This window comes from Lagopus leucura, unplaced genomic scaffold (genome assembly GCF_019238085.1).
Source record: "Lagopus leucura isolate 7727_CA_CO unplaced genomic scaffold, USGS_WTPT01 Super-Scaffold_73, whole genome shotgun sequence".
Taxonomy (NCBI): domain Eukaryota; kingdom Metazoa; phylum Chordata; class Aves; order Galliformes; family Phasianidae; genus Lagopus; species Lagopus leucura.
The window spans coordinates 95319662-95331687 of NW_024962252.1; the positions used below are offsets into that span (position 1 = coordinate 95319662).

General features: G+C 45.6%; 1 protein-coding gene across 2 annotated transcripts in view; it reads left to right on the forward strand.

Annotated features, from left to right (window-relative positions):
* AFTPH (aftiphilin) overlaps window positions 1–3005 on the forward strand; it is a 42867-nt gene extending 39862 nt beyond the window's left edge. For both annotated transcript variants that reach the window (XM_042882794.1, XM_042882797.1), the window contains one exon: window positions 1806–3005. In XM_042882794.1, coding sequence (XP_042738728.1) covers window positions 1806–1950 — 145 coding nt within the window. In that variant the 3' untranslated portion in view covers window positions 1951–3005. The remainder of the gene's footprint in view (window positions 1–1805) is intronic.
* Window positions 3006–12026: the final 9021 nt, after the last annotated feature.

Consider the following 12026-nt stretch of genomic DNA (forward strand, 5'->3'; position numbering starts at 1 on the left):
GAAGAGGCATATAAATAGCAAGGAGTGTGTGAGCTCCATCTTGGTGCCTGATTACAATTGCAGGAACTCCTTTTAATGCAGATCTCTGAGTCAGCCCTCTTCCTTTGGCTTCCTCTGTCAAATGCTCCTTTGTTAGCTGTAAGTCCTTGATCACCAGGAGTTTGTACCTTTAAGAGGCTTGTGGTAAGTGATTACTAATAGTGGCACCAGATACTGATAACACAGTGGTGGGTGACAAACACATTTCAGCAGCTCAGAGATAGTCCTTAGAGTGTGTGCAGCACTGACAGTGAAGCTGTTAGAGAAGGCTGCGCATATTGGCTCTCTGCTTCTTCCATCAGTAAATCCAGCACACAGCTTTGTTTATCCTCCAGAATTTGGTAATCTGCCTAGTCAGTGGCTCATGAAATTCCACTGCAGCAGAGAAAAGAAAATATTGCTATTCTAGCAAAGAAAAGTCAGATTTAGTATCTATAATGCCTCATCTTGAGATCTTTCATCAAGTAGAGATTTCAAGTAGCAAACAAAACTGATAGCTCTGTGTCAACACAATGATCAGTGATGTCAAGGATGAGTTTAACTCCAGTTTTTTCTCTTGTTCCTTTAGCCAAGAAATTCTGAGACTGCTGCTGAAGGAAACACGTAGCTTCTAGCTTTCTCCTGATCTCTAATCATCTTAGGGAACCATCCTGACAAAAAAAGGTGCATGACTATATGTTGCTTTCTGATTGGAGAAGTGATTTCCCTCTCAAAGACACAGCTGAAAGTTTGTAGCATTGGATAAGATATGAAAAGGAAATTTCGGAAATGCTCTATGGAAAGGCAGTTTGTTTCTCTAGCCTTTTGTCTCAGCTTTTCACTCTGTGGCAAAGGAGCTTCTTCAGCAAGGATTTCTAATGTCACTGTAGGGTATAGCCAGTGCCTTTCTTGGGATTATTTGTTTTTTTAGTGATGGCCAGGGTTCTTCATGATAAAGCACTACGTATGGCCCTGTGGGCATTGGATGGGATCTTCTGTGGCTGTTTGAACCATTTTACTTAAGAAGTGCGAGTTCCTTGTGAAGAACAGTGAGAACCAAACCGTGGGTTTCAGATTCTTCATTCATTTGTGCTCAGTAATTCTGGTGAATAATGCAAAAGGCAAAGTAAATACCAGCAGTTCCCCCAGCTGCTGTGTGCATCCTTATGGCTACCTGTGCCGCTGCACTTCAAAGCAAGTTAGCTGCAAGTCGTGAGCTACCTTCTGCTGATGGTTGAGACCCTGGTGAGGGGGGAGGAAAGGGCTTGTGGATCACACTGCAGAGAAGTATGGTATATAATCTGAGTGTAGTTGTCTTGGAAACACATCTGAAGTACACTTCTATTCCTTTTTATTTTTAAAGCAGTATGCCTGGAACTTCTTAATGAACTTTCTAGATTTTTCCATTTGATACTGAAAGACTGTGCTGAACTTAGGCAGTTTAAAGCTTACGTTCCTTTTGTCTTAGCTCTAGAATATGAGCATGGCAGTTTCTTCAAATAGTCCCAAAATGGCACACTGGAACTTGCCTCCCCCCAGATAAATTAGCATCTGAATAGGAAATAATTTCTCCTTATTGCAACAGTATTCAGGAACGTTTTGCTGACTTCCCATTGAATGTTCTGTTGGTAGGCAGGTATGTATTATAACATTAGCCTAGCTTCAAATAGCTTGCAGAAGTGCCTGTCTGTGGGAGACAAACTGACAGAGCATTGCTTCCATCGGCGATTCTTTCAGTGATCTGTCGGATTGCAGATTAATGCACTTTTTTCTTTTCTTCTCAACAGGAAGCCTAAAAAGGAAGAACATCTTAGTGAAGAGGCTGCCAAGGTGATTTCTAGCCTTCCTGACTTAACTTTCATGCATGCCAAGGTGTTGATGTTCCCAGCCACATTAACACCTTCAACAAGCTGCCAAGAAAAGGTAGACTAAAGTGATGTGAATTGGACGTTTTCTATTGATTTTTTTTTTCTTCCCTCTATGGGTCATGAAAAGCAATCTTGCTTTAATTAAAACAACAACAAAAAAATCAAGTTCAGATGATTTGTTGGTAAGCAGCACTAGAAAGGTATACATAGTTATGTATATTTATTTACATACTGAAGTCCTAAATTTATATTAGAGAAAAATGTAAATAATTGGGGGTAAATCTTTTTGAAGATCTATTCTTTTTGTTGTGCTGGGGTGTATACATTTATGTCTTTGTGAAATACACTGGTGGTGTCCTTCTTACAAAACTTCAAAAAGTTTAAAATATATATATATCCTAGAAACACATAATGAAAAAACTTCAATCTTCACAATGCGTGAAGTCCCCTTTAAAAGTTTTCAGATTGCATTGAGTGTCTTTTTTCTTTCCTGCATACATTAAAATACTTGTTGATGGGCAAACAGAAGGTTACATTGAGGGGTTTCAGTTGTTTTTTAAAACTCAATCTTTTCTGTTTTAACAAGCTTAGGATGTGTTCTTCCTTTTCTTCTCCCCCTTTCCTTCCCTGGTTGATTGGTTGGCTGATCAATTTTTGTTCTTAAACTGGAGTGGTATGGTTCTGTCACTATGTAGCCTTTTGAAAGGTATGCTGTCAGTAACTTTTCGTTCCAGTTAGGGATCCTTGTCTAAACACTTGATTTTTGGGGTCATTAGGAGGTTGTCTGCTTTTAATCAGTTTGATTTGGAAAAGAAGGACCAAAACTATATGAATGTCTTACAATGAAATTTATCTGTTAAAAATTCTTATGTTTTGTTGTACCACTATTTCTGTTTGATTTTGCACAGTGTAAAATGACATAATCATAGATTGCTATGGTTTTAGGCTGTATATACAGTAAAAACTATGGGTTGTAAATGTTTGGGGAAATTCCTATGGAAAAAAGAGAGCTATGTAGAAGAACCTCTAAAAAGGTCAATGTGCATGCCCAAGGTCTTTTGAGATTTAAGTGTGTAAATTTCCTTTTAGCTTACACAAAATAAAATAATTTAAAAGATATGTATGTACATAGCCTGTTTTCTTTTTATCCAGAATATGTACATTATTCCTGATGCTAAAATTGATGTGCTGCATTAACAGCAGAACCTTTTAATTTTCGTTGTGCAGTCCCACAACACACATTTATCAGGGTCCTGCAGAAGGAGAAGCAGACTTCTCTTCAGCTGTCCTCTCTGAGTATGTAATGGTGTAGTCTTTTATTTCTGCCTCTGACTTAAAGGGTGCTGTGGCTTAAGACATGTTGGTATTTGAGATTAAAGACTTCTTCAAAATAACAGGCAGTGCTGAACTGCAAGAAACACAAATCCAGGTGATGTGGGAAGGGGCGCCTGGTTTTGCCTGTTTCCTAGATAGAATTAAAATGTAACTGTAGCATTCACTTAAGTTTCCTAATGTGTTAACTTGCACCGTAGCTCTTTCAGCAAGTCCTGTTCAGAGGGCATCGTGAACTATTCAGAACAGAGTCTGCAGGTAAGGCCTGCTCTGGGTGCAGATTTCTTTGATGGGGCTTTGTGTGGGCAGGGAGGCTGTGCATCTAACCTTTTCTATGCACACAGCTCTTTAAGTGCTAGTCACCAGCACTTCATCAGCTGACAACTAGTTCTGAGAAACCTCCAATGCATTTTTTTTTTACCTCTTCTTTGGATTCTTCATCCTCTGGCAGCGCTTGGATCAGAACAGGTAAAGTTGGAGTTTGATGTTACCAGCTGATAAGCTGAAATGTTGTCCTCACAGACTTTTCTCTTGTAGGAGCCCTCTTGAAAGATTAGTACTGGATGGAGTTCTACTTTCGTGAGCACAGGAGTTCCAGTGAGTGGTGGCTGCTCAGAATTGAAGAGCAGTTTATATAGTTGTGATAAAGTTAATTTGTAAAGGCGAAACCGACTCTTGCCTCCAGTCAGCGATGCAATGTCCAGTGCTATAGTAAAAAAAACAAAACAAAACAAAAAACCACACATACAACCAGCACTCTTTTGTAGTTGGAAAGATTTATGCAACAGCCAGCTGCTTTACTGTATACATCCCAAAAGCTTGCATTTGCTTTAGCAAATTTTCATTGCAGCGCTCACTTCATGCCTGTTTCACCACAAAGTTTGCTTTGCTGTTCTCACAGGTTTAGCATAGTATTCTTCAACGCCTGCTTATTTTATTGTTCATTTCTGTTTGGCTGCTGTAGGTTAAAAACGGCCCTTTTGTTCTTGTAACTGTAGCGGGTCCCTTGGAGCTGGAGCAGTGGTATAGCTGCAGCAGAGAGCTATAGCTATTGTTCCAAGGAGAATATGTTTAGGAGCTGACTCATGATCCTTGTCTGGCAGCGAATGGACTGAAGTATTAAGGAGAGGTGGGGGTGGAAGTGCCAGCTGCAAGTTGATCTTTAGTCTCCTCACAATTGCCTCTAGAGGCAGCTGCCCATTTGTCTTACCAGGCCTCAAGTGCGGTCCTAGTGGCCTGCCGTAAATGGGGGAAGGGAAAGAAATGGCAGGGGAAGGGATTTCTGCTTTGAGTGATGAACCAATCTGACTCTCTGTGAAACCTGGTGCTACCCACAGCGTGTTTATGGGGGTTTGATGTTGTTTCTGCCAAAAATGAAAAATAAAAGATTACCTCTCACAGACCTGCTCTCCGCTGAAAAAATAAATCTTCCATCTGAATTCAGCTTTTTGAGACGGATGCTGTTTGCCTTAAAAAGCAGTGTTGCTTTTCAGCTGCTTGTTTAATCTAACCCCATCTTTCTTGTCACTTATGGGATGGACAAAAAGATTCTTCTGCCTCTCTCCTGTCCTTTAAAGGCAGTTTTGTCTAGCATATCTAGTTGACATGGAGGTGCCCTTCCATGCTCTTCCCACTGACAAGATGGCCCTTGTCTAATTCAGTCTGGCTGGTTAAGTCTGTGGGCAGTAAAGTCATTGGTACTTTCTGCACACATGTGTTGCTGTGCATTGCCTTCTGACATTCACTTGAGAAGCACTGTCATTGAGCAGCAAGGCACTTCTGTGCTCATCCAACAGAAGCAGCAAAGGACGCTTGGTTGGGATGCAACCAGCAGAGTTGGAACGTGGCCATAAAGCAAAAGTCCAAAGTTCCCAGTGTGAAAAGAGCTGCAGGATCCTGAATAACTGCAAAGAAGAGTTGAACTGTGCTGCTGTTATCCACAAGACTGCACTCTGACACTCCGTGGTTCAGTGCTGACTTACCATGAGCTTTGCCACCTGCTGCACTGCCTCCAGGACTTGAGGCTGTAAGTCTTCCTCAGAATACTGTTAGTTTGACAGGTTCACTTTGAGATCCCAAGAATGAAGCTTATGAGTAATGTACCTAAATGCCCTCCTGTGCAATTAGTGTGTACAGAAGCCAACCTTTTGTCACGCTGGATTGCTGAACACAGTTTTACATGATAGTGAAATCACTGTGACTGTTGTTGAGTTGTTGGACTGCACTGCTCTTCAGCTGGATATCCAGAGATCTGTATAGGATGGAAGGGAGGTTTAACTCAGTGTGTATAAGGGGGATCAGCCCAGGTGCAACTGCTTATCTCCAGGTACAACTCTTCTGCTACACTTCTGTACCTATGTATAATTATCTTTTAGATTTCAGAGCAGTCTGAAAGAAGGATACCTAGCTGCAAGATGCACTTGAATGTAATTAATAATAACATATGGCATGAAATGATGTACAGCAGCTTCTAGGAGTGTCTGCTTACAAAAGCAGAGAAGTTGATTTGTAATCTGGCCCCTGTGCTGAACAGGTGATAAAGGCAGCAGGCAGCCCGTGTGCTCCCCTAGGTGAACCTGGGACATGAGAGCAGGGAAAAAGCAGCACCTCGTTTGCTCATTTGTTATACGTTAAGGTCTCTCTGCAGCATCGGGTGTTAGGAGCATGTGCTAAATACTGAAACTGCTGGAGCTCTTGTTTTTAATCTTGTCATCTCACTCTTAAACTCTTAAGATGTGTTGTTATCCCTGCATTGTGGCAGGGTTGTGGAGAGCAGCTCTGTTTGATGTGCTGTGATCATCTTTTGAAGTTTGCCAGTGATACCTAGGAAGCACTCAACTGATAAAAGTGTCAAAAATATCTCACAGGCATAGTGGATGCTCACTGTCTTCCATCTGGATTTGCTGTATTGTCACCCAAGGGATTTATTCCTATATTAGAGATTCTGAATCTTCATCTGCAGATCCACTGTTAATCTGGACTCTACTCACCTAATTTTAGGGCAAATATCCCCCCCCGAGGTCCCTAACATCACACATAGGAATTGGGCTGTGTGCCTTAAATTAGGCTTGGGACTACTTGTAGAATGAAGGGGCAGAAAAATACTTCTCTTTCATCTGGAATAGGCCATGGTCCTGCAGAAGGTAAAATAATGAGTAACTATGGACTAATTCAAAGGAGAGTCGGGTACTGTGTAGATACTTTGAATGTTTGGTTAAATAGACTTTAGTCTTTTTTGTGTCGTTTTCCCTGTGCTTAATGATACTTTTGCTGTAATTTTATATGTTTAGAATTTGCGTGCACACATGCAGAAAACCAAGCCTGAGGCATCAAAATGAAGCTGACCCTTCTGGCCTGCATGCCTCAAGGTGCTCTGCTGGGCTGCCACCTGTGTCCCTGCTGATGTATGACAGAGGGAGCATTTGCTGCTAACCTGCTCCACCTGCGTTGATGCAGTTCAGCTGTTGTGGCTGCTCTCTACCCTTTAGGGCAGGGGTTTGTTGGTAAATATGCACACACAGTCCCGTGCTGCAAGTGTTTGCTTAGTTTACTCCAGCAAGCAGACCTGCTCCTAATACACGTGGGTTACCTACTGGTATGGCTGTCATTGTGTGAGCCTTCATGTGCATAAAGCAATTTAAAGCAATGAAGGTTATTAGATGGGGAAGGAGGGAAGCAGAGGGGCAGTTTCAGCCCTGCTCAGTAGCCCTGTCTGTGCCTTTGTCTCAGCTTTTCCAGTCAGATGTGTCTCGATAGCTTTTTTTTAAACCCACAAGTGATCAAACGTTCTGTTTCCTTCAGACAGTGAAGAACTGCAGTGAGCACAGCTACTGAAACAGGTGTGGTTTGAAAGATGGCCTTAATCTTATAAATGGCAGGAAGTATTGTCTCATCTGAGCTTGTCTTCGGCGCTTGGGAGGCATTAAACAAAGGGAGAAAAGCGAGTGCTTTGGATCAGACCTTAATTTTTGACTGCCCTTTACTGCCTGGGAGGCTGGCTGCCTTTTAGCAAACTGGCCAGCACGGCTCAGGTAACTGTGGCCTCAGGCTGTAACGCAGAGAGCCTAGCAAACCTCGCTGTGATGCAAATAGGGAGGATGGTGATAGGGCGAGGGGGGAATGGTTTTAATCTAAAGGAGCAGCCATTTAGATGAGCTGTCAGAGGGGAGTTTGCTGCTGAAAGCCTAGCTGCACTGCTGATTTTCTTAGTCCTGTAGGTGCACCAGTGTAAGGACTTCACAGAAAAGACCAGTTCAGCTGGATCTCCCAATGGCCCTTCAGCTCCTCATTCAGCTTCAGAGGAGAGAGCTGAGAGCAGATTACAGGGGAGCTGAGTAGTGGAAAGTATCTAACAGCTCCTTCAAAAAGGACAGAGGTTGGCTCGTGATCCGTGGGATTTTCTGATCCCCTTTGGTTCTGACACTCCAGGAGTCATGGTACAGATACAAAAACTTGGCTGTTCAGGAAGGAAGTTGAAAATAGACATGAAGTATCCCCAGCACGTGCCTTCAAACTCTCCCTTTCATCACCTTCCCCAGCCTGAGTCTCATAAAATGTTTTGTGCCAGTCTCAGCAACTTGGCCTTAAAACCTGTTTGCACGAGAAAGCCAACCTTCTTGGTAGATTTTCTTTTTTTTTTTGAGTGTGTTACTCCACTGAGTGCAGGGACTGAGTTTTCATTAGGACCTCTGAAGCCTTTTGTCACTTTGTTAATGCTGGATGGAGTTAGGAATCACCTGCAGCTGGTAACGGGTGTTTTGCAGCTGTTTAAGGCTATTACAGGTCACTCTGCTGTCTCTTGGACAAGGCTGCCCTGCTCTGACAGTGGAAAAAAGCAGTACATATGGCTGCTTTTAAGGACACAATTTTTCCTCCTTTTCTGTTGTGGGTTTTTTTTAACCCTCTCTTTCCTTGTCCACCTACATGAAGCTCATTTTGGCAACTTTCCTCCTCTTTTGGCCAGGCAGGAGGAAGCAGGGTGGAAAGGGAGGAATTAACAGCTGTCCTTTAGGTTTCAAATCAATGCAGCTCCTTAGCAGGCTGGCAGTGTGAGCTCAGTCATTAGGAAAGCTGCTCTTTCATTCAGGAGGCAGTCTGAGCCAACTCTCCCCAGTCCAGGACCGAGGAGGTAGGGAGTTCAGGCCTTTCCAGCTTGTAGGCCCATTGCAGCTGGCACAGGCTCCTCTTCCCAGTGTTTCATTTCTGCAGTCTGCTGGAGGACCCTGCTGGCACGAGAGATGAGTCTGTCTCAGGAAACGAGCAGCATTTTGCACTGGGTGTGCTTGAGTTTTCTCCTCATCATAAAAGCCTCCTTCATCTGAGATTGGAGTGGATGTAGGATGCAGATCAGGACTTTCCTGTTAGCAAAGCTCTGGTTTGAATGGGTTTTTTAAGAAAGCAAGCTGGAAGGGTGCTAGACATTCCCTTAGGTGCTCTTAGCACCATAGCTGTCCTTGACCTGCATGGGCAGTGCTGCCCCTAGGGGTAGGGGTGGCAAATACCTGAAATCTCGTTTGTGAATAATAGCACTCGTGTCCCAAAATCTTCCTCTCTGGTGCCTCATTCGGCTGCTTCTGATCAGGAGAGTCGCAATTCGTGAACAGAATGTCACTACCCTGGTTTATAAGGGGCAGCGAAAGAGGTTTGCAGCAGCAAGGGGGATTTTCTGATGTCTCCAGGAAGAATTTTACAGATCTCCCAGTGTTGGTACTAGAGAATCCTTTTGGTTTGTTTGAGGAGACGAGTGTTGTCCACAGCTATGGGACAGGGAGACAGCAGGCCTCGTTTAGCTGCAGGAAGCTTGGTGAGCGGGAACAGTGCTTTTCTAAGGTGTTTTGTTGTTTTCTTGATGAGTTTGGGTATCTAATACCCATTTATTGCCTCACAGGCCTCCTGGCACAACTCTTGTGCTTGGAAGAGCTAACGCTGCTGAAAGATGATAAGCAATAATGCCATTTGCTCCTGGTTGGCCTTCCCTGACTTGGACGGGCTGTGGGTGAAGGTGGCTGCTGCAGATGCATGGAGTAGCAGGGCAGTTCTGATTCCTATTAGCAGCTCACCAGAAGTTTTTAGGGAAGGGAGAATAAAAAAGCAAAAAGGCCTCCTTTTCTCTGCAAGGGCTGAATTGGTTCTGCAATTGTCACTGCAGAACTGACTGCACTAAAATGCACCAGGACATTCTTTCCATCGACTTTCCTACCAGCAAGACTGCTGCTGAAGCATTAAGGTAAAACTAAAGCACTGGGGGGGCAGGGAGAAGAAGCAGGCTTCCATTTATGGACCAATAGGGTCTCCTCAGTCTTTAGTCTGCCTTGTTCTCTTATTTGCTGTCTGCATTGCTTATTTCTGTTTCCCTGAGTACTTCTCACAGCTCTCTTAGCTCATTTGTGTTTTAATCTTCCTGATTTGTCTACAGCCCTGGTTGCTGTAATCTCTGCAGGTCACTGTGCAGTCTGCATGTTTCTTACTCCGTGGCTGTTTGCTGCCATCAGCACATTTGATCGTGGTTGAATTTACATCAAAGAAGCACCTGACAAAGAAGCAGACCTGATAATAGGCTCTGGTTTCTTCTCAGCAACCCAAACAGGTAGATGCGAACAAGGGAGCTCTGCTGGGATCGCAGGGGAGTTCATGCTCTACTTTCAGCATGGCTTGCTTTGCTCTCCTGCCTGATGGAGCCTGGCAGACCCTGCTGCCGCTGCGGGCTCCCCCAAAGAGAGCTGCCACTGGAAAAGAGGAAAGCAAGGCAAAGGAAGGCCTTTCCTCCTGTAAAACAAACGCATGGGAAATCCTAATTAGCTGGAGAGAGGGGGGAGGAAAAGATGCTTTGGCTGTTGCTATTGTAGCTGCAGAAGTGCAGCTCACAGATTACAGCTGCAGCCATGGTGTGATTGTTCCCTGCTTCTTCAGGGTTGCTCGAAGAATAGGCTGATAAATTCACGACTAGCTTCTCTAGCAGAACACTTCAGCTGAAGTGTCTAAATAGGGTCTTTGTGTTCACTTTTGTACAGTTTATACTCCCCAAACCATTTTCCCTGCCTAGAGCTGGCTGTGAGCAACTGATTATTTTTTTTAAATAATGGTCGTGCACAGTTATATGTGGTCACAGGTACAAAATGGTTGGTATGTAACAATGTCTGCCTCCAATTCTAGGATTCTCTGAGACACCGGATGCCCTTCAGGTGCCCTTCAGAGACCTCTGTGCCTTAGGAAGAGGTGCTGGGTAGGAGCTAACATTGCACAGCAATGTCAGCTGTCACAGCAGGTCAGCCTGCTCGGTGGGGATAGCTGCATTGCTACGGGTTGGCGTAGCAATCTAGAGATCAAGTCCCCCATTTCTGGGTTAACCACAGTCAAAAACCACACTTAAAATGTGCTTTTCCTACGGTTATTCTGGGTGATAAACTCAATATAAAATGCAGCTATTGAAAACAGATTGCCTTAACCCTTTTCAGCAGAGCATGATTCCCCGGTAACAGAAAGTTATCTGTGGGTGGCACAGGGCTGTCCTGGAGTGACCGTGCCAGGTTGCCTGTTCACTCCTGCACAACAGGGACACGCGGTGCCCACAGTGCTCTCCAGCTCTCCCGGTGCAGCCTGCCATCCTGCTGCAAGAACAGAGTCCCAGCGCACAGCGATGCTCAGCAGCTCCTGTCTCCATGCACCTGAGGTGAAGGCCTTCAGCACTCACAGCCAAGCAGCCTGTGTCCCCCTGCACTGCAGCCAGGTCTGTTTTTTCCCCCATCCCTCCCTGAGCACACAGCAACTCAGCCAGCCCCGCTCTCCTTCCCTGCTCCCCATGGGGACGTGCTGAGGTTCCCATTGCACCCACGGTGGCAGCCCTGCTGCGGGGAGCGAGGCAGAAGGTCATGGCAGGAGCACGGGGTGTGGGAGGGAGGCAGGAGCAGGGCTGTGGCAGCAGGCTGCGACTTGCTGCCTCTCCGAGCTCATCCCCAGCGCCGCGCTGGGAGCCGTCCCTCCTGCCTAGCGCGTTTTGCTCCCGTTCTCCCCCACCCCTTTGCCTAGGATTACACGGTGCTGGGGTGTCTGCTCTCGGGTGTGGGACTGAAAACTGGTCAGACCGACCCGCAGCAGATGATTCACCGGCTGCAGTTCGGCCCTCGCTTTGTTCCCATGGCGTCTGTCGGCAGCTGGCAATTTTTACAGCCGTGCTTGTTGTCATCCTGCATGGTGCTGTGCCAGGAGACCCCGCTGGGCAGCAGGGACTTGTTGCAGCCGCCCTCCTTTCTGCAGGCAGTCCTGGAGGTCCCAGTGACCTGATCTGTGGTGTCCAGGCTTTCTGGAACCCATTTTGAGGGCACAGGAGATTGCAATGGAGTTACCCTGAACAAATAGAGCCGGTTTGAAAGCACTGCGGTGCTGGAGGACACAGCTATGGGTTTATCCGAGGAAAGGAAGATGTTCTGGTTCTCGTGGAGAGCTGCAGGGCAGGTGTCCTCCAACAGAGGAAAGGTGCCCTCAGCCCTGAGATCAGAGCTCGCTCCCAAGCCCTGCTGAGGGCTGTGCTCAGAAACGACCATTGCGATGTTGGTACAATCTCCTAGCAAGCTTGCAGGGCTTCACGGCCTTTTTTCCTCTAACAAATGCAGGCCTTGGCACAGGCACAAAATCCGTGTCATCCCCGCTCGCACGGGGAAGGGAGGCGTAAAGGCAGCACGTAGAGAGGGCTGTGTGCCAAGCTGCAGGAGGAGAGGGGAGGAGCGGGGGAGGAAGCCCAGTGAATGGGGGGAAAAGGAGAGGAAGCACGAGGGGAAACGGTCAGGAGAGAGCTGCATGGGGTGGGCAGTG